We start from the raw sequence: 22,051 nt of genomic DNA on the forward strand, positions 1-22,051 counted from the left end.
CTATCTCTCCTACCATTTTCTCTCTTCTTAAGTCCAGTTACAGATCCCAGGAAGAATACGGTATAATGCAGTGGCTAGGAAAGTGCACTCCGCCACTTACCAACTAGGTGACTGGCCAAGTTTCTTCACTTCCCTGTGCTTCAGTTCCCATGGTGATAAAACAGGGAAAATAATAGGGCTTCCCTTTTAGGGTTGTTCTGAGGATTAAGTGGCACATGAGAAAGCACCACTATTGATATTGCCCGAAAGTGTTTATTGAGCATATATTCTGTGTCTGGAAATTTCTCAGGTTATTTGTCATGGCAACCCTGAGAGATGGATACTATTATTCTCTTTTTTAACATATGGGGAAATTGAGGTTCAGAGAGGTCAGATAACTTGCCTAAAACCTTTCAGACTTGCTTCTTTCCCATAATGGGAAAGTGGAATGGAAATACAAGTGTAAGGAGAAGAGGAGACAATAAAATTTTTGATTGCTGAAGAAGAGCTTGCTCATGTATTTTTTTTTTTTCTTTTTTACTGTCTTGACCATTTAAAGAAATTGAAGTGCAGTTAATTTACAGTGTTAGTTTCAGGTGTACAGCAAAGTGACATATATATTTCAGATTCTTTTACATTATAGGTTAAGATATTGAATATAGTTCCCTGTGTTATACTGTAGGTCCTTGTTTGTCTGTTTATTCACTATGGGATTTGAGTCTTATTTAACACATTTAAAAGGGTAATATAGTAGTTTTAAGGGCACACCAGGTGGCACAGTGGTAAAGAACCTGCCTGCCAATGCAGGAGACACAAAAGACACTTGTTTGATCCTTGGGTTGGGAAGATCCCCTGGAGTAGGAAATGGAAACCCACTCCAATATTCTTGAAAATTCCATGGACAGAAGAACCTGGTAGACTGCAGTCCAAGGGGCGACAAAGAGTCAGACACAACTAAGTACATACGCCTGCCATAGTAGTTTCATAATAAAATGTTAATGTTTATAAACTAGTAGAAATTACATCCATCCTCTGCAAGTGTTTGAAACCAATATGAAAAACATTAGATGCCACCTTAAGAATGTGCAAGGAGCTGCATTAGTTCTTATATATTCTTTTAGGGATAGAGGGGCAAAAATTTTGAAGACTACTAACTGTGAGGGACTGTGACTAGAAAGATAAAATGGGAACTGATTAGACATTCTTGGAAGCCAGGTAGTGTTTAGACTTGAGGTGGCAGGACAATCTCTAAACCTCAGTCTCCTCACGTGTAAACGGGGTCCGTTCCTGGCTTTTGACCATTCTATGACGGGACACAGGAGGTGTTGCTGTTTGCGGCAAGGCAGGGAAAAGAAGACCACCCTGAATTGGGACTGGCATGAGAAGCTGTCAGTCCTGAGGGACATTTTTGGGAGCAGGAGAAGATATTTTGCTGTCTTTTAATTGCAGGGTTAGAAAAGAATGCCCTTGACCTTACCAATATCCTGGACAAAGGAGAGTGTATCCAATCTCTGATGCCTTCAAAGATACCTATAAACTAGGGGCCATGTGCAAAGTGCAGTCATTGCTGCCCCAGGTCACCACTCTGAGGGTTGGGGAGGTAGGGCAATGGACTGGAAGGACTGGAATGTAACAGGCTTTTTGCAAACAGTTGTCAGGATATGTAAAGTGCCTATTTCTCAAGCCCAGTGTCACTCTGGGCCAAAGAGGCACCCCTCAGTGATGCCGCTCTGGCCCCTGCTGTAGCTGAGAAGGACAGAGAAGGGCTGAGGAGGCCGATTTCAGGAGGCCAAGGAGGACTCCCCCTGCCAGCTGGATCTTGAAATGGCTGTGGAGGCCACCAGATCCGACAGTTCAAAGCAGGTCTAGCCTTATTCCACACTGTAAGTTACCATTCAGTTACACTGTGATTGGGCATCACAGCAGGTTTTGGTAGCTGAGCTCTCTGGCTGGTCTGAAAAGGTTTGGCAGGAACCAAATTTTCCCATTGTGAGCTGTGCCTGTGGGCAAATCTAGTCAAAGTGAAGATCTGGGGAAGCTGTATTGGTCTGTTTTGGACTCAAGCAACAGAAGCTAACTGATTTAGGTGAATATATATATACATACACGCACACACATCCTTTTAGTATAAAAATGAAGTGAGGTTTAAAATGTACTATCTCTGGGACTTCCCTGGTGGTCCAGTGGTTGAGACTTCATGCTTTCAATGTCGGGAATACTGGTTTGATCCCTGGTGGGGGAACCAGGATCTCACATGACTTGTGGCAAGGTTAAAAAAAAAAAGAAGGAATAAAAAATGTACTATCTTAACAGTGTTCCCAGAATTTCTTTTAGAGAAGGAGCTGTCTTTAGGGGAAATGAGTCTTTTAAAGGAAGGAAGTGAGATCTTCAGGGCATGAATGTTGGCAGGAACCCTAGCAATGAAGAGATGCATCTAGAAAGCCAGAGGGATTTGCTTTTTTCTTTGGACACAGTGGGGCAGAAGGGAGAATGGTGGGGCAGGGAGGAGAGGTAGTAATTTGGGAAAAGGCCAGGCCCTAAGGGGAAAAGAGCCAATCAGAAAACTTCAACTTTATGAAGAATGTCAGCTGTGTGAGTTTAAACTATTTGCAATGTATCATGTGATCCTGCCCCAGGGCACGGAGCATCATACCATCTATACCCATGAATGTTTTGTGTGGGAAGAGGTTTGGGCAGTCCTCAGGAAGGGCTGAGTTTCATCTCTACATTTCTGAACTGTGACGGCAACAGCCTCGCAGAAGCTGAAGCCTGGAGGCAGAGAGATTTATGAGAATATAAATCCCCCAGAAATTTGCAGAAATCTTAGGGAAGGCTTTGACTTCCACAACCCATTCTTCCTTCCATCTCAGAGGCAAGGAGGTTGACGTCTGAATTACAAAAGTATTGCACATTCATTTCACAAAGTGGGGGGTGAGGTGGGGAAAGAGAAGCAGAGAGAAAAAAATCACTCAGTTCTATTAACCAGATATCTGAGGGTGTCGCCTGGGGAGTATATGAGAGAGTGGAGTGTAATCTTTGTTTTAAAGATGATGGAGATTAGATAATATACCTACAGAGTTTGTTCATCTCCAAATGATAAATCCAATCTCTTTCATAAGATTGCCTTCCAGGGACTTTCCAGGTGGTCCAGTGGTCAAGAATCCATCTGCCTGGAGAATGGATACTTGTAATTGAATGGCTGAGTCCCTTCACTGTTCACCTGAAGCTATCACAATATTGTTAATCGGCTATACCCCAATACAAAATGCTTTTGGTGTTAAAATACAAATAAAATTGAAAAAAAAAAAAAAAAGAATCTCCCTGCCAAGGCAGGGGACATGGGTTCGATCCCTGATTTGGAAAGATTTCACCTGCTTCAGGGCGACCAAGCCCATGCACCACAACTACTGAGACCATAGGCCACAATTACTGAAGCCTGTGCCCCCTAGAGTCCTGCTGTGCAAGAAAAGACATTGCAGTGAGAAGCCTGCCTACCACAACTAAAAGGAACTAGAGAAAGCCTGTATGCAGCAATGAAGACTCAGAGAAGCCGATATATATATATATTTTAAAGACTGCATCCCAGCTGCTAGGTACTTAAAAAAAAAATTCATTTATGGCTGCACTGGATCTTTAGTTGCTGCATGCAGGATATAGTTCCCGGAGCAGGAATCAAATCCAGCACATTTACATTGGAAGAGCAGAGTCTTAGCCACTGGACCAGCAGGGACATCCTGCTAAGTAACTTTTTATGGTATATCTGAAGATTGGGATGACAGGTCCCTTCCAGGTCCTAAAGACCTAGGTTAAAAAGGGACAACAGAATTTTCTACAACAGGAGGAAGGATGTTCCCCATTTACAGGGCAAGTATATTAGATGAATAGGAAGATAAGTAAGAAATCCAGAACCATAAATTTCTAGTTGTGGTGGTTTAGTCGCTCAGTCCTGTCCGACTCTTTGCAACACCACGGACTGTAGTTCGGCAGGCTCCTCTGTCCGTGGGATTTCCCAGGCAAGAATACTAGAGTGGGTTGCTATTTCCTTCTTTAGAGGAATCTTCCCCACCCAGGATCAAACCCGGATTCTTTACCGACTGAATCACCAGGGAAGTCCATATTTCTAGTTGCAGAAGCCTCTTGAAGGCCGAAGAATTGATTCTTTTGAACTGTGGTGTTGGAGACGACTCTTGAGAGTCCCTTGGACTGCAGGGAGATCCAACCAGTCCATCCTAAAGGAAATTAGTCCTGAATATTCATTGGAAGGACTGATGCTGAAGCTGAAACTCCAATACTTTGGCCACCTGATGTGAAGAACTGACTCATTGGAAAAGACCCTGATGCTGGGAAAGATTGAAGGCGGGAGGAGAAAGGGACGACAGAGAATGAGATGGTTGCATGGCATTACCGGCTCAATGGACATGAGTTTGAGTACGCTCCGGGAGTTTGCGATGAACAGGGAAGCCTGGAGTGCTGCAGTCCATGGGGTCGCAAAGAGTCGGACACGACTGAGCGACTGAACCGAACTGAACTGAACTTGAAGGACAAAGCCCTTTGTGAAAACCAGAGGGAGCATAGTCTTCTTCAGTGGAATATCCAGGTTCCAGCCTCCGTATTGCCTCTCACTGCAAGTCACACAACTTCTCTGGGGCTGTTTCTTCCCTGGAAGGATAAGGAGACGTTGCTAAAATAATCGCTACGTTCCCTTCCAACTTCCAATTCTCTTCTGTGATACTTGCCAGACGTGTCTTACCGGTCCTGGAGCTTCCGCCCTGGCTCCTCCCTGGGCACCAGAGGGCGCTGCAGGTGGGCCCGGCGCCCCGTGCGGTGGGCGGAGTGGCAGAGTCAGGGGGCGGATCCCAGACGTGCGGTGATTGGCCGCGGCTTAAGCGGAAAGGGGGCGTGGAAAGAGGGGGCGGGGACGAGCGGCCCGGTGACGTCGCTCTGGCGGGGGCGGGGCCGGGCCGCGCAGCGTGTGACGCCGCGGCCGCCGCGCGGAGCCGGGGATTAATGGGAAAAGTTTTGGCAGGAGCCGGAGGCGCCTGCGGAGCCTGCGGGACGGCGGCGGCGGCGGCGGCGGCGCGGGGGCCAGCCGGGACAGGTCAGTCCGGGTCCTGGGAAGTGGGTCGGCGGAGCGGCGGAGGCGGGAGAGCCGCGGGCCCTGGCTGAGGCGAGCCGCGAAGCTGGTGCGCGAGGCCCGGCGGGGAGTGGAGTGCGGAGCGAGAGGCGCAGGGGGTCCGCCGACCCGGCGGCCGTCGCTTCCCGTCGCTCGGGCCCGGGCGGGCCGCGGCTGTCCGTCGCTCTCCGGGCACGCCGCCCCGCTGCCGTTGCGCTCCCAGCCTTTGGACGCCCGTCGCTTTTCGAGCCCGCACCGTGGGCCTCCTCCCCTCGACCCCCAGATTTCTGCGGCCCCTTCTGGGCCTCGAGTCTTCACCTCTTCCCACTTCTGTGCTCTGAAAGCCGGCGTCTCAGGCTCTGGGTCCCCTCCCACCCTTGCCTCTCATCTCTTCCTCCATCCCTTCTCTGGTGTCCCCAAAGCCTTGACCCTCTCTGCCCAGGGTCTCCTTGGAGAGCTTCTCCGCTCACCCCCGCCTCATCATCCTTGTCTTCGTCCCCCTATCCTTGCCCTCCCAGTCTTCGCTCTCTTTCCCCATCCCCGTTCTCTCTTTCTCCCACTTGCCTGCACCTCCCCCCCATATTACTCCTCCCCCACACCTTTCTCACCTTGTTACTTGGCTTTTTCAGCCCATGCCTTCAGTGCCTGTCTACCTAAGCCTCTCCTATCCCGGTTCCCCGCAGAAGCCTTGTTTTTTTTTTTTTTTTTTCCCCACTCTCAGGATTTCTTTCTAGTCAGCCCTGTCCCCTGCATTCCTGTCATCCATCTCCCCTTCCCTCCCAGTTCCTTGCCTCTGCTTCTGGGAGAAGCATTAAGCTCCAGACACTACTTTGTTTTCCCATGACCCACAGATGAGATCCCCGTGGGGTAGGGTGTACAGCCCTGTGATTGAAGTAAGGCTCTGAATGTCTGAGGTGAATATAACCTGTGTCTGTGTGGGAGAATTTACTAGGGTGTTGCATCAGGGATAATGTCCAATTTATAGACCATTCTCCCAGTCTCAGTGGAGTACTTCCCCTTTATGGGTTTGTTGACTTCCAGGAACCCTTGAGGAGAGACCAGCCGCTGAATTGGGTGTGTGCCAGGGGTAGTTGGAGGCCTCATCCAGCTCTTTTCCCCTTCCAGGAAACAGGGCTTTATGGCTTTACACTCTTATTATACACATTAAAACCATGATACCCCAGCCTGTCTCTGCCCTTCCTCCCGCCCTCCACCCTGTCCCCCGTCCCAGAGAGCTAAGAGAAGTCTCCAGAGAATGCCTGTGGACCTCAACCTGTTTCCTCTGTACTGGCTCCAGAACATTTTTTTTCCTGTTCAAGTTTTGAAATAGATTGCCAGCCTGATAGCCCTGGGGCTGGCAGCTATCTATCCCTTTTGTTATTGGTGGCTCAAACCACCTGCTGATTTTTCCCTCATGCATCTCTTAACCCACTGAGTGTGTTCTGGGCTTCTGATGTCAAATCACTGAGCAGGTTCTCCTGAAGGTTTTTCTCCTGCTGTTTCCCCTGGGAGCTTCGTTTCCTGTGGCTCCAAGAGCGAGGCTGACATTGAGGTTCTGTTCCCCTTGAACAGAACTATCAGGTTGTATCTGCCTGAGCAGTTTGTGGGTCTGCATTAGGAAGACAGTGCCAGGAGCTTGCCTTGCTTCCAGTCACAGGCATCGTCTTCTCTGGGGCTGGAGAACCCACCGTGTTCGTGGTGCATCTGGATGTTTAACCTTCTTGCCAAGGTGAAAGTTTGTCACAAATGTGTTCAGTTTGAGCTCCTTTATTTGGTGTCAGTCCTCTCGGGGACTCAGGAGATGTTCAGGAAATAACATATCCTCTGTCTCTGTCCAGTCTGATCTTGAAGGATTCTGAAAGTGTGACCCACTGGCAGGTTCAAAAATGAAAGCCTGTTGTTTCACCTGGCTCTGGATTTCTGGGTCTCCTCTTTTGAGGATCGTGCTCTATGCCTTTGAGCCAGAATTGAACACAGAATTGGCAGCCTTCAGGAGCTGTGGTGGAGAGCCAGTTGAATCGGCCAGACTAAACTTTAAAGTTTTGGAGCCCTCCTGTGCACAGACCCTTTACTGTGAGAGGAATAGGGCTGTGGAAGGCTGAGCCAGTCCCCTTTCCCAAGCAGCACTAGGGGAAGGATTTGGGCAGACAGGACCAAAAGGGATCCCTTGTTCCTGTAGAAAACACCCCTCTGGTGAGTCCTTCTGATGAAGCTGGGGTCGTGTGTTTGGTGGTCCTTTCGTCCAGCATCTGGCTCCCCAGGAGTTTATCCAACTCTTTTGAGCTGTTTGCTGCTGCTCTGTCTGTTTACCCTCTGGTAGCACTTTCCACTGAGGTGGCCATTGAGAAGGGCTCGAGAGGAGGTCAGGCCCAGGCCTTGGGGAGCAGCTTGGGCACCAGCAGCTCCGGCCAGATAGCTTCTTGCAGTTTGTTCACCCCGTTGTCTTCTGCGTAGGTGGTCGTCATTGTCCATGACCAAGTGCCCATTCAGTGATTTTTGCAGAGCTCGGCAGACAGGCTCCTGACATTATCCCACGGGTGAGGTAGCCCAGCAGCCCCTTAGTTCAGTGACCTGCTCTTTTGTTCGGCTGCCTCTCTCCTCGCCTCTCCACTTCTGCTTTCCTCCTCCGTGCACTCAGGAAGAGTTGCCCCCACTCAGCCTTCCAGTCCTACCTGTGGTTCCTCAGAGCCCGCTCCCCAGGGCCCGGTGAGAGGACAGCCAGTGTTGAGCGCTGGCCTGGGAAGCTCGTAGGCCTCTTTTTTGGACAGAATGCCGCTGCCCTGGCTGTTGTGCAAGCTGTCTCCAGGGCCTGCGGCTCCCGGCATGTCCTGGGATGGTACACCTTCTCTCAGGAGGGGCTGGCCCTTTGGCTGCTAAAGGCTTCAGCTGTCTTCTGTCACTGAGGCCCCCCTCCTAGGGTGCTGCCTGCAGGCTGGGAAGCCAAACTACAGGGCCTTCCTCTGTGCCTTTGGATCCGGAGGGAGGAGCCACTCGCAGCAGCCGAGTTCAGTGATGTCAGGAGAGCTGGGCACACGCTTGAGCCTGGCGGGGAGAAAACGGCCCCTTGCATCAGGTTTCAGACGCCGGGTCTTCTTCGGTGCCACATGGTCCTTGGCCTTCATGGCTCAGAGGCTGGTGATGAGAGTGTGACTCCAGTGCTGTCTCCACTGGGCTCTGGTCAAGGAATCAAGTATGACTCAGGGCATCTCCGTTTATGAGCTGCCACCCGTGGGGAGTGTTGGACTCCGGCTTCTTCCTCACCTCGCCAGCTCCTCCCACCCACCTGGTAGAAGCAGCAAAGCCGGTGTCTGCTGACTTGGAAATGAGCAGATGACATCCAGGATTGGGAAATATTTGCTGACTCAGGCTCAGAATCACAACATCTCAGGGTATGTGTCAGTGGCAGAGAAGGAGCCAGGTTGCCCTGGGAGCACCCTCTGAGCCCTTGTGTTTCATTATAATGTATCAGAGCTGTTTTTCTGACCCCCGATGCCTCTCGGCTAAAGATGTGCGGTTTCTTTCTCTCCTGCAGCCTTGTGTGGTGTTTTGGGGTATGCACATGGTACTCACGCAGTGGCTTCTGTTCACCAACAGATGAGGACAGATGCACCAAAGAGGTAATCCTGTCTTTCATACCTTGGGGCCTCTGACAACTGATGGATGTGATTTCTCTAGCGCAGGGTCCCAGATCCCAGGTGCCTGTCACTGCATCTGGTCGTGACAGTAATTAATTAGATAATTGTTGAATCTGTGGTTTAAACATGGTTTTTTTTGAGGAGCATTAAGCTTTTCACCTTTACACTCACTGAAACATAAACTCCACAAGGGTGGGGTCTTATTTTATTTCCTGTAGTGTCTCGGACAGTGTCTGGTACAGAGGAGATGCTAAGTAAATACTGAATGAATGAAGGTACAGACCTTCTTCTCTGTCCATATGGGTGCCAGGCCACAATGATGGTGTGCACCTTTCTCTTTCATTTATGCAACAAACATTTTTGAGTGCCTGCTGTGCACCACGTGTATTACTAGGCACGTGGAAAATGATGATGGTAAGAAATCAGGTTCTGTCCCTGTTCGTGGGACAGAACTAGCATGTATGTGAGAGCTGGGTGTGATACGTAGAATTGTTTCTAGCATCTCTGCTGGAATATTAGGTCCTCAGGAGAGTCAGAACAATGCTCCGCACTTCCCATTGCTGTTTCCCTGTTTGGCTGTCAGGATGCCTGGCGGGTTTTGTAAACTCTCAGAAGGGGAGCACCATGGAATTCGACGTTCATTGTCCCAACTATCTGGGAAGCCTGGCTGTGGTGGGGTCTCTGCTGGGGGCCAGGGGAAATGTGGGGCTCCTGTTTGATTTGTTTTAATCTCTGAAGCTCAGTAGTTTTAATAGCTGTTTATGGGTTTCACTTCCCTTTCTCTGCCTCCAACACCCTGTGGGTTTTCCTGTTGCCAAACAGGGTGCTGAGCTCATGTGTCTGTCAGTCTGTGGGGGTCAGGCTGTTTGTGGATCTTGCAGGAAGGTCTCAGGCAAGGGCCCCTCCTATTAGTCCCATATCAGGTCTTTTTCTTTGAAGGAAATGTGCGCGGGAAGGAGGAGGATTTGGGAGGACTTCGAGGTTCTCTGAGAGAAGGCAGAGAGGGAGGTTCCCCAGAGTCGGAGAGAACTGCTGCGTGGACCTGATTGGCTTGGTCATTTGTTCGGGCAGCAGCCGCCACAGTGGCAGCTATTGTCCACGTCCAGGGCCGGTTGTCCTGTTCATCTCTTCACTTTGAGCTCCTGGCCCCAGCCGGAAGTTTTCTTTCTTTAGTTTCCACTGGCAAAGATGAGACTGTAGCTTTATCGGATGTTTCAGTGTTAATCTCAAAAAACTGGTGTTGTCATCTTAGTCTTTCCCACCTAAGGCACTTTTTTGGGGCCAGATGCTGTGACAGACGATTTCAGACCTGGTCCGTGGCTGTCCCCATGGCCTGCACATGTGCATAAAGACATTTTTTGAACGCTGAGAGCCAGTGAGCACTAAAAACATGTGCCGTACAAGGACTCTCATTGATAGGAGCGAGTCATCCGTGAGGGTTGGCTTTGTCCTTAAAGAAACTGGGCATCAGATTGGCCACCTTGAAAGGAAGCTGGTTTATTCTGAAGTCAACTTCATGCTCTTAAAAATTGTTAAGGACGTCATGAACTTTTGTTTACTGTATTGGAAATTAAAACCAAGGCAGCTTTAAAAATTACTAATTTATGAATTCATTTAATATAGTAATAAAGCCATTACATTTATCGCAAATGACATTTTAAATGAAAAATAACTATTTTCTAAAACAAAAATATTGAGAGGAGGGACATTGTTTTACATTTTTGCTAATATCTGGTTTAATAGAAGAGAGCTGGATTCTCACAGCTATTTCTGTGTTCAGTCTCTTGAAGTACAGTCTCATTTGAAGAATATGAAGAAAATCTGGCCTCATACAGATAGGTAATTGAGAAGGAGAAGGGTATTTTAATAGCTCTTGCAGATAATTATGGATGTTCTTCTTTAATACTGTACCAAAACTGGACAACTGGTAGTTTCTTAAAGGTTAGTTGGAATGTGGAGTCTGAAACCTTATAAACAAACTTCTCATATTTTGTGACATTTAAAATCCATTGGCCCATCTTGCGCTTCGAATGGATCTTTTATTTTGGTCTTTGGAAAATATTGGTTCACTGAGTTATATATTTTCTATGTATATATATAGAAAAAATATTTTCTATATATATTTAGAAATATATACATATGAAATACGTTTCATTGTACAACATCAGTAAATCATATTCAGACCACTGATTTTATCCTTCAAGTATTAGAAAGCTGTGAAGCTCACCGTGGTGGGTACAAGTTTTCTATAATTTGGATTTTTTCTTGAAAGGTAGATTTTTTATTGTTGGTAACATACTGTCAGTTTCTTTTCTTGAAGTGACAGCTCACTTCATTTTCAAGAAAAATTTTGTTAAATACCCAGTCTAAATAATCATAATTTATTTGGCTGTTATTCTTTTGTTTCAAGTAAAAATGGTACTTTATGAAGGAAAAAAAGTGGCTAGTTTAGCTTGCAACTCAGACAATTGCACAATTGCTTTTCTTTGGAACAGTCTTGGAACTCCTGATTTGTTACAAAGGACATTTAAAAGACATGTACTTGGGACGTTCCTGTTCCTCATGGTCCAGTGGTTAAGACTCCTCCCTTCCATTGCAGGGGGCACAGGTTCAATCCCTGGTTGAGTAACTAAGGCCATGCATGCCTCGTGGCACAGCCTAAAAAAAAAAGACATGCACTCAAGGGGCATGATTTAAGTTCGTTTTTTATTGGTTCATCTAGGACATTCTTAAGTGAAATTGGCATGTTATTATTTTTCATGATTCTGTGGGTTGTCTGGGCTCAGCTGGGTAATTCTAACTTGGGGTCTCTCATGTTGCTCTAGTCAAGTGGAGACAAGGCAGGATCATCTGAACGCACGGCTGGGCTGGACGTCCACACTGGCTCACTCACACGGCACTTGACGCTTGGTTTTGACTAGGGTACCTACACAGGGCCTGTCCACGTGCCCTGTGCCTCTCAGAGTATGGCAGCTGTTCTGAGCAGAAATATACAAAGACTGAGCGTGTCGAGAGATACAGGCAAGGTTTCTTAGGGCCTCACCTTGGGAGTCATACAACGTCACTTTGTGTCTTCTTGGTCATAGGACCGGTTCAGATTCAGGAGAGGGCTGCACAGGGGTATGAGCAACAGGACACATGGTTCATTGGGAGGGAGAGAGGCCTCCATGCAGGGCAGGTATTGCTTTTTTTTTTTTTTTTTTTTTAGCATTCCTTCTGTGAGGTAACCTGGCCTGTAAACGAATACTCACAGGAGAAAAGTGTGTTTTCTCACAATTTCCATTTCTGGAAACCACTGTTAGGAAACTTCTAGTAGCTTGACAGATGCCACTGAATACCAGGTGAGGAAATGTGCACTCCATGTTCTTTGGGCAATGGGTGACTGCTGATGGTTTTAGAGCAAGGAGTCATTATGTTAACATTGCACAAGGGTTGATTAAATGGAGATAGAATGAAGGTAGAGAGGTTAGGTAGGAGATTACTGCAGTAGTCTTAAGTGTGAGGAAATTCTTCCTCACGTATAATCTGAGTTCCTCTGGTTGCTGTTGAAATTAATTGATTTTGAGCTGCCGGCCACACAGGTTAAGTACACAGAGCCTGGGTGGAGTAACGCACACACACAGATACACACGTGTCGTTTAGGAGTGCTGATACACCAGAGAGGTTAAAGGGCTCACAAAAGTTAGAAGGCAACTGAATTTAGGTTTTATTGGCAAGACACATTAAAAAGTTCTTCATAATTTGTCAAATAAGAAGCAGGAAAGATGAGGCTTCGTGTGACACCACTGACAGTTTCAGTATCACCAAGAGGAAGTGCGGAAAAGAGTGAGAAGGGGACAGACGAAAGGATGGGAGGGAGAGGGATGAAGATGGGGAAAGAAGAGGGTTGAGGGGGAAACAGCAAACAGGGACGGAGGACGAGGCTGGAGGAACTGCTTGAGACCCAGCTAAGACTGCTGTCACGGGTCTCCAGCCTTAGCAGGGGCTGGCTGCTTCCGCAGTTCCCAGGGCCCTGGCTGCCGAGTTCAGCACCTCATGCCCTTGACCTGTCTCTGTGGCTCTTTGCTGTCTGAGAAGACGCCCGGGGGAAGTGCTGGAGCGGCATTATTGTTGGGCAGAGCTGGCTGTGACTCTTAGCACTCAGGGTGTGGAGTTGCGACTTGGAGACTGAGGAGCCGCTGTAAGTGCTGGTTTCCCGAGCCAGGCTCTGGGGCGCTGAGCTCGGGAGGAAGTGGTTTCCTGCACCAGGCCCCTCCCCCCTTGACAGGAGTCTTCATCTGCTCCTCAGGAGTTCCTGGAGTTCTGGGCAGTATGTTGCTCTTCTTTTCCTTTCACGTGCCACCTGCGAAGCCTGACTTCTCCCAGGCCTTGGTGTCATCTCGGGAGCTCTCCCGAGACCCTTCCCCAGTTATCTATGGCTCATAGCGATACAGCTTTGAAAGATTTCCTCCACGGGATGGATCCTGAAGGGAGAGTCTCCCAGGTGTTATGGGAAAATGACCTCATGTTTAAGTTCATTTCTTTATTATCATATTGTTAGGGACCTAAAAACAGATTTTTGTTGCTTTTCTTTGTAACCTGCTATAAATCTTTGGTCCTTATCTTATGACTGCTTTTGGCATTTCCTTCATCCAAGAATTGTGACCTCAGTGGCCCAGAGTTTCTTGGCTACCGCTCTGCTGGAAGCACAAGCCAGCTCTGCCCTCCTGCCAGCAGCGGGGGCAAGGCAAGCTGCTCTGCGTACACAGCTGTCTGCGGGCCCACTCGCCTCCCAGACAGGCCGTCCTTGAACTTGCCAGAACCCAGAGCTCACTGATCATCCCTTTTTCCAAACAAGCAGGCCAGGTGTGCCTTTACCATTTCCCTTAATCCCATAAAGCATTCCGTGCTTGTGACCGTCATCTTGGTTTCTTTACCTCCACTTCTGTTTTCTCTGGCATAGGGTTTCTCAGCCCCGGCACTGTAGACATTTTGGGCTGGTGCCTCTTTACTGTATGGTCTGTCCGCATATTGTAGGATGTCAGACAGCATCCCTGGCTTCTACCCACCAGAGGCCAGTTTTACCCCCCCAACCTTGATGAAAACCTAAAATGTCTCCAGACATTGCCACATGTCCTCTTGGGACAAAGTCACCCCTGGTTAAGAACCAGTCCTCTGTCATTTCCCTACTAAATATTTTTAGCCAGCTGGGTCCACTGGTGACCAGCGGATCAATAAAACCCATGAGATAAGCATGTCGGAAATGTATCATCCTCAGTCACCTCCCTGAGCCCTTGAAGGCTTTGAGGGGAATGAGCAGCACCTTCCATCTAGGAGCTGTGTGATGCTACACAGTGGAGGGACTGCGTCCCAGGTGTAAAACTGTATCCTGAAGCGGCTGTGTTTCTCTTGCTTTGCTTCGTGTCTTTTGATGTCTGGGCGGAAGCCACCTTGCTGTAACTCCCAGAGGTGCCATGTGGAGCAGAGTGGGTAACAAGCAGCGTTTGGACTGTCGTTAACCTGGCCCTTCCTGGCATCAGATAGCACCAGCTGATCTGGAACTTCTCTCTAGACTCAGATGGGTTCTCACAGCCCTCCTCCCAAGGCAGGTCTCATGGGAGAAAACTTACCTGCCATCCCAATCTCGAGCTTGTTCATCTGGCCAGATCATTTCTTTGCAGCTTCCCCTCCTGACTTCTCTGGTGGCTCAGACGGTAAAGCGTCTGTCTACGATGCAGAAGACCCGGGTTCAATCCCTGGGTTGGGAAGATCTCCTGGAAAAGGAAATGGTAACCCACTCCAGTATTCTTGCCGGGAGAATCCCATGGACAGAGGAACCTGGTAGGCTGCATCCATGGGGTCACAAAGAGACCGACTCAACTGAGCGACTTCCCTTCTTCTTCTTCCCCTCCTGTAAAGGCTTTCGGGATAGTCCAGAGACGCTGCTGGGTTCCCTTGACCCGCAGCATGTACATCCTGAGATGGACTTCTGCGTGGTCCTCCGGGGACTTCAGGTTGGAGAAGAGAAAACTACCCTTCCCTTCTAAGAAGGCCCTCCAAAGGCCAAAGTGCTCAGTTGCATGAAAATAACCCTCTGCCCCCCTAATTAATAGTATGCAGTTAGAGCAAAAGAAGAATCCTGATCTAGGACCTTGCCAAGACTCCAGACCTGACTCTTCTTTCCTGCAAACCATTGGTCTGAATTTCTTCGGAACTCTTGGCACCTGCCTTCCGTGGTGGTGGACTGAGTAATGGCCCCCAGAGATATTCAGGCCATAAGCCCTGGGCCCTGTGGGTGCTGCCTTATATGGCAAAATGGATTTTTCAAGTAAGGATCTTGAGATGGGGTAATTATCCTGACTTACCTCCCTTCCAGGTGCTAAAGAACCCGCCTGCCAATGCAGCAGGTGTAAGAGATGCTGGTTCAATCCCTGGGTAAGGAAGACCCCCTGGAGAAGGAAATGGCAACCCACTCCAGTATTTCTGCCTGGAGAATCCCATGGACAGAGGAGTCTGGTGGGCCACCATCCATAGGGGCGCACAGAGTCGGATACGACTGAGCAACTGAGCGCAGAGCACACACACCCTGGCTTATCCTGGTGGGCCCTAAGTGCAACCACAAGTGTCCTTCGAAGAGGGAGGCAAAGGGAACTCTGGTACAAAAGGCGTGTGACTACTGCAGCAGGATGCTCTGCTGCTGGCTCCGAGGATTGGGGAAGAGGCCAAGGAATGCTCGGAATGCAGCTGTGTGAGCGAGAAAAGGCCCGGAAACAAATGCTCCCCTAGAACCTCTGGAGGAAGTGCCGCCCGCCAGTGACTTGATTTTGGTCCAGTGAAACTAATTTTGGTTTTTTGACCTTCAGAATCCTAAGAGAATAAATGTTTTGTTTTAAGCCACTGATTTTGCGGTGGTTTGTTACAGTGGCAACAGGAAACTGCTACAGGGCTTATCCATCTCCAAGCGCAGGTAGTGACTTGACTCACCCTTGTTCTTATTCTGAGGCAGTTGTAGAGCATCCCTTTTATGGCACTTGGAGATTCTAGGTCCAGCCTTTTTGCAAACTAACATTTAAAGCAATACGCTGTCTGTAGCTCAGTCGGTAAAGAATCTGACTGCAGTGCGGGAGACCTAGATTCAATCCCTGGGTTGGGAAGATCCCCTGGAGAAGGAAATGGCAACTCACTCCAGTATCCTTGCCTGGAAAATCTTATGGAGAGAGGAGCCTGGTGGGCTGCAGTCCATAGGGTCGCAAAGAGTCAGGCACGACTGAGCGACTAATACTTACTTACTTACTGTCTGGGGTAACCTTTTCGGGAGTTCTTGGGGGCAAAAGAGAAGGCCTCAGATAATATGTGCTCCTTGCTTTTGGAACTCATCCTCATTCGTACTTTTGAGGATCCAGGGTTAGTTTAAATCTGACCCTGGTTCCCTCTTCCCCTCCGCTCTTCCTCCCATTCATTCAGTCGGTATTTACTGGCTCCCTCCTAGGTGCCAGGCTCTGTTCCAGGCACTGGGAATGAAGGAGTGTACGAAGCAGATAAACAGATCTCCTGCTCGCCTGGTGGTTGTGGTGGGGAAGGAGGAGGAGCCAGAATTAAGTAAATAGCATGATGATTAAGTAAATAGTCAGATGTAAGAAATGCTATATCAAAAAATAAAGCAGGGAAGAGGTCGTGGCAGTTTCAGATAGAGGGCTTGAGGAAGGCCTCGCCGAGAAGGTAATATTTGAGCCCAAAGAGGAGAGTGAGCCGTATGGGGGAAGAGTCTTAGAGGCAGAGGGAAAGGAGGTGCAAAGGCCCTGGGGCAGGAACCTGGCTGGTGTGTTAGAGGAGGAGCCAGGAGGTCAGATGGCTAGAGCAGTGAGGGAGGAAGAGAGCAGGAGAGATCAGAGGCATGCCTGGGGCCAGGGCCACGACCCTGAAAAGCTATAAACATTTCTCCACGTGGGCCCTTCCTCCCTTCCTCCCTCGCCCCGTCCCCACCTCTCTGCCTCTGTGTCTGTGTCCTCAGCTCCTTTCTGTAGAACACCTGTCTCATCATCCCAGTGGAGCAGCAGCAGGCAAACATAGCTTAACGTACCAGAAGAGGGAGAAAGGCGCCTTCCTGTTTCTGAATATTAAAAGCACCTCCGCTGTCCCCGCAGGCGTGGAGCTGTGTGCCAAGGAAGGCAGGTCCTCTGCTCTCTCCGAGCAGGTCCGGGTGGCCCCTGAGGCTCCTCCCTCCCCTTATCCAGGCCCTGAGGCTGCCGCCCACCTCGCCACCTCCACCTCGAATGCTTTCTTAACAGCCCCGCACCTCCCGGCCCTTCCCCTCCCAGAGCAGCACCTCAGTCTGCCTCTGTCCCTGCTCTCAGCCGGGTGGGTGCCTGGGGGCTCCCAGGGGGAGGGGGCATGCGAGCTGGGCCCCTGCCTGTTTACAGCTGTTCCCCAGGCACCCCCCCCCCCCGGGCCTCACAGCCCCAGGTCCATGTGCCACCCACCGAGTCTCCCTCTCCTGGGAGTGGCCGTTCCAGACCTCAGGACTCTGCCTCCGCTCAGTCCTCCCCGCGCAGCTGGGATTTCGAAGAATCAGATTCCAGAACATCTAGTATGCCCAGCTTGAAGAGTCACTCTCCCTGGATAGTGACCCAGGACAGTTCTGATGCTCCGGCAGCTTTCCAAAGTGACATTTTGTCAGCTTTGATGTCACTGGGAGGTCGGGTACAGACGGTCTTCACGGATTAAATCCTTCATGCCTTCGTCCCTGATTCTAGAGTTAGTCCTAGGTGACTGTGTAGAGCCTGTTCTGAGTAATGGCACTGTGGGACGTTGCTGGCAGTCCAGTGGTTGAGACTCCGTGCTTCCACTGCTGGGAGCATGAGTTCAATCCTTGGTCAGGGAACTAAGATCCTGCATGTCATGTGGTGCAGCCAAAAAGGATAAATAAATAAGTAAGTAAATAATGGCACCAAATCAATTGCCATCGAGAAATGAGAAATGAGAAGTCAAATTGACCAATGATAACTTTGATTTCCCAAGAGAAAACCACTAGGTAAATAAATTCCCACTGCAGGCTGCATCCAGTCAAAATTGTATTAATCCAGTCCTGTTTACCAGAGAAGGCAATGGCACCCCACTCCAGTACTCTTGCCTGGAAAATCCCATGGACGGAGGAGCCTGGTAGGCTGTAGTCCATGGGGTCATGAAGAGTCGGACACTTACAGAGCGGCTTCACTTTCACTTTTCACTTTCATGCGTTGGAGAAGGAAATGGCAACCCACTCCATTGCCTGGAGAATCCCAGGGATGGTGGAGCCTGGTGGGCTGCCGTCTGTGGAGTCGCACAGAGTCAGACACGACTGAAGCGACTTAGCAGCGGCAGCAGCAGTCCTGTTTACATGCTGTTATAGTGTGTGATTCCTGTGACTTCTTTTTTGGCACTTTAACACCCCACTGTATTTACAGCACCTACTTACAGTTTGCCTCCTATAATCCTTGCAGTGGGTCACCTTTTAGAAAAATATTTTGTCTGTTTTTTAGCCCATTTCCTGACCCAGTGGACATATGTGCCCCCAGGCCTGCCTCTGCCAGCCCACTGCGGCTTTGTCCTCTGCACCTCCAGGACCATGTGCTTTGGACTCGAGTGTGCGCCCCCGCCCTGGGCACCTCGTGGATAACCAGGGGGTGCCTCTCGTGAGCTGCTTTCAGTACTCCTAGGGCTTCTGCCCGTGTGCTGCTGATTCCTGTCTGCGGACTGCAGCCTGAACCTTGCCTTCCTTTCTGCTTTCTGCTTCCACTGTGAGAAAGAACCAGTCCATCCATCCTATGAATGGGTGAGTCTGACACCTTGCTGAGTCACAGGGGAGCAGCCTGCCTTGCAGGTCATGTCAGTCCTGATGGGTGTTCCCCAGCCCCATCAAAGCTCTTCCCAGAAGCTGGCCGCTTGCGGGGCCAGTGCCATGTGCAGAAAGGCTCACCGGGCATTTGCTGGATGGACGGGAGACTGGATGGCCGGCCTAAGTGGCCCTCTCCCCACAGAGCGGCGCTGGAGCCAGCCCACCACGGAGCCGTCTGGCAAGGCGCCTCGGGGAGCAGTCAGAAAGCTGCCATGTTCTCTCGAGGACCCTTTCCCAGTTGTTGCCCCTCTCTCTGGTTGAGGGTGGTTTCTCTCAATGGCCTCCTCCCTGCTCCCTCCACGGGGGCTCTAGTAAGGCTTCCTTCTCACACCTCTGGCTTGGCACCTGCTGGGGTATATGATGGTGGGGTGACTGCCTGCAGGCTAGGCTCTGACCCTGACTGTGGCCTCGTCAAGAGCTGGACTCACCTGTGTCTAAGCCCCTTTCCATCCCCAGCAGACGTCGGTAGATATCTTGAGTGGTAGCTGAGTCGAATATGTGCTGAATGCACTGTGCTCATCACATCCTGTCACGGTACCTTGTTTCATCCACACCTCCCTGAGAGGTAGAAATCATTGTGCTGTTTTACAGATGAGAATGCTAAGGCTCAGACTGGTTAGGAAAGGTGCCCGAAGCGGCACAGCTAATAAGTGGTAGAGCTGAGATTTGAACCCAGGGGATTGAAGCCTGCTTATTTGATCGCCACACAGCAGGGCCTCCACTCAGAGGGGTGACTGGCCAAATCCAATTCTTCCACTTCGGAAAGTACCTGCCTGACCAGCCAGACTAATGTTGCCTTAGAGAACACTCCCTGCTTTCGAGCACAGCAGAGCCTCTTGTTGGTCACTGAGCAGAAGCAGAGCGTTGGCAGGCTTTGAGGCCCCCTGCAGAGCCTCATTTCAGGTCAGCGGGCAGAGGAGGCCCTGAGAATGACTGTACTTAGTGACTCCCTGGATCTGCCCCAAGGCAGTGAGCAAGCCCCCTAGAATCATAAGAATAACCAGCCAACCTTTGGGCCAGGCATGGAGGGTGGGACGGACTTGTAGGAGCTGAAAGCAGTCCCTGCTCCAGTGACAAACCCACCTGCTTTCAGCTGAGTGAAAGAGGAAAAGGAAGATGGCCTCCGTGTGCACACATGGAGAGAAAGGAGGAAGGGAAATTGTCCCTGTTCAGATTCTCCCTCGGGCCAGGCGTTAACACTTGCGGAGGAGCTCACTACTCTCACACCATGGACACGGTGTATTGGATGAGGAGGTATAGGTATAGGATCAGAGAAGCTGAGCAGCTCGCTCAAGTCACACAGCTGACAAATGATAGAGCTGGGGTTGAGCCCTTTGGAGCCCGTGTTCTTCTCAGGTCAGTGACTCTGCCCTCCCTGCTCACGTCCCCTTAGCCTGAGCTTTCTAGGTGTGTGTGAATGAGTGCCAGTTTGCATCAGCAAGCTGGAGCAGAGGCAGAAGGGGACTTGGGGCTCTTGGCACCTGTCTTGCTCAGCGGCAGTGGCCCTGCCTGCACCAGGAGAACGTCTCAGGCTCAGAGCAGCAGTGGCATTCCACTTTCCTCCTTTCTTGCACCTTGCCATCCCTGGTTTATTTTGGGAGAGCTATATTTATTTCTGCTCCCACTTCCTCGCTGGAGGCAGGAGTTGGTGTGCAGGGAAGGTGTTGGGAATCAGAGAGGCGGCCCTGAGGGGCATCTCTCAGGGGCCCGCTGTGGGGGCCTTAGCTGGGCCCTGTGGGCTGGGCCTTGACGGCCGCTCCTCCACCCGGCTATAGGAGTGGAGGTTCTGGAGAGGGGCCGCCACATTCCTCATTTCTTTGGCTTCTCGGAAGGGAATAGGCTTTTACCTAGAGCAGAGCAGGAAGGAAGTAGCATGTGGCACTCCCTGGCAGCATCTAAGGGTAAGAACTTTGAGGGAATGTGAAGTGCTGGTTAAGAGCCAGACTGCTCCGGACTATATTCTGGCTCTGCTAGTGGCCTTGGGCAAGTCACGTTATCCCTGGATAGCTTTCCCATCTGTAGCAGGGGGAGGTAACTATAGACCTTACCCCTCAGGGAGGACTTAAGGATTAAAATTGCTTTTAAAATTACATGTTGAGGCACAAAAGAGACATTCATTGAGTGTTTTGTTTTAGTGGCTGTACCGCGTGGCTTACCAGGTCTTGGTTTCCTGATCAGGGATTGAACCCAGGCCCTGGCAGCTAAAGCACGGAGCCTTAACCACTGGATCGGCAGGAAGGTCCCACTGCTGACAGTTGAGTGTTTTCTTGTTAGCATATCTCTGCACTGTCAGCATCCAGCACCCTAGGGGATGCCAGCAAACACTGGTTGGACTCAACAGAACTTCAAGACTCTTGGTCTTCCTCTGCATCCGAGTGTTGGCTGGAGCAGGTGTTGACTCCTATGGGACCTCGCTGGGTGATGCTCATGGCAGCTGGCTACGGGTCACCCCACCCTCCCTGGCCTGGGCCCTGGAGGAGGCAGCCAGGTCAGGTGAGGCACTGTCCAGCCCGAGGATGTCAGGGCCCTGTTTTTCCTGTTGTAGCTTTCTGAGGCTCTGGCTTTGGGGTGTGAGCTCTGGCAGGGTTGGGACCTATGTCCCATGGGTGCAGTCACTGCTGGCTGGTTCTGGGTGATTGGGCCTAAGGTTTTAGAAGAGGGGCTTGCCACTAGCAAGCTGTTGAACTCACTAGTAACAGTGAAAGACATCTTTGGAAACTTGTATTTGGGCACTTAGGACTTAATCAGATGTAACCAATATATGTGGGCTTCCCTTGTGGCTCAGCTGGTGAAGAATCTGCCTGCAGTGTGGCCGACCTGGGTTTGATCCCTGGCTTGGGAAGATCCCCTGGAGAAGGGAAAAGCTACCCACTCCAGTATTCTGGCCTGGAGAATTCCATGGACTGTATAGTCAGTGGGGTTGGACACAACTGAGCAGCTTTCACTTTTCATGCATGTAGGTATATGTATGTGCTTAGTCGCTCAGTCGTGTCTGACTCTTTGCGACTCCATGGACTGTATGTAGCCCACCAGGCTCCTCTGTCCCTGGGGATTCTCCAGGCAAGAATACAAGAGTGGGTTACCGTGCTCTCTTCCAGGGGATCTCCCCAACCCAGGGATTGAACCCAGGTCTCCCGCATTGCAGGAGGATTCTTTCCCATCTGAGCCACTGGGGAAGCACGCATGTGTATACATGTTGGTCCCTCAGTCATGCCCGGTGCTTGGCGACCCCGTGGACTGTAGCCCACCAGCCTCCTCTGTCCATGGGATTCTCCTGGCTGTCCCCACAAACCAAAAGCCAGGTTTGTGGGAATTTGGGAAACTTTTTTGGGTGTGGAGCTGGTATTCAAGCACAAGAATTTCTCTATGTGTGGTTTTTGATTCATTTTAAAATGTTTTAACTATGTAAATAATGGTTATTCATTAGACAATAGGAAGATACAGATTATTACTGAGGAGAAAAAAGTCATG

At 50.1% G+C, this 22,051-nt stretch overlaps 1 protein-coding gene across 9 annotated transcripts in view; it reads left to right on the forward strand.

Annotated features, from left to right (window-relative positions):
• Positions 1-4,980: 4,980 nt before the first annotated feature.
• PPARD (peroxisome proliferator activated receptor delta) overlaps positions 4,981-22,051 on the forward strand; it is an 88,741-nt gene continuing 71,670 nt past the window's right edge. For 7 of the 9 annotated variants that reach the window (XM_060403105.1, XM_042237247.2, XM_060403106.1 and 4 more), the window contains exons 1-2: positions 4,981-5,077; positions 8,625-8,709. Coding sequence is in view for 2 of the 9 variants with exons in the window: in XM_060403109.1 (XP_060259092.1) it covers positions 8,697-8,709 (13 nt within the window). In the remaining 7 variants the exon portion in view is untranslated. Of the gene's footprint in view, positions 5,078-8,354; positions 8,482-8,624; positions 8,710-11,935; positions 12,069-22,051 lie in introns of those variants that run through there. The other 2 variants (XM_060403107.1, XM_060403110.1) reach the window with 2 other exon arrangements.

This window comes from Ovis aries, chromosome 20, assembly GCF_016772045.2.
Source record: "Ovis aries strain OAR_USU_Benz2616 breed Rambouillet chromosome 20, ARS-UI_Ramb_v3.0, whole genome shotgun sequence".
NCBI lineage: Eukaryota > Metazoa > Chordata > Mammalia > Artiodactyla > Bovidae > Ovis > Ovis aries.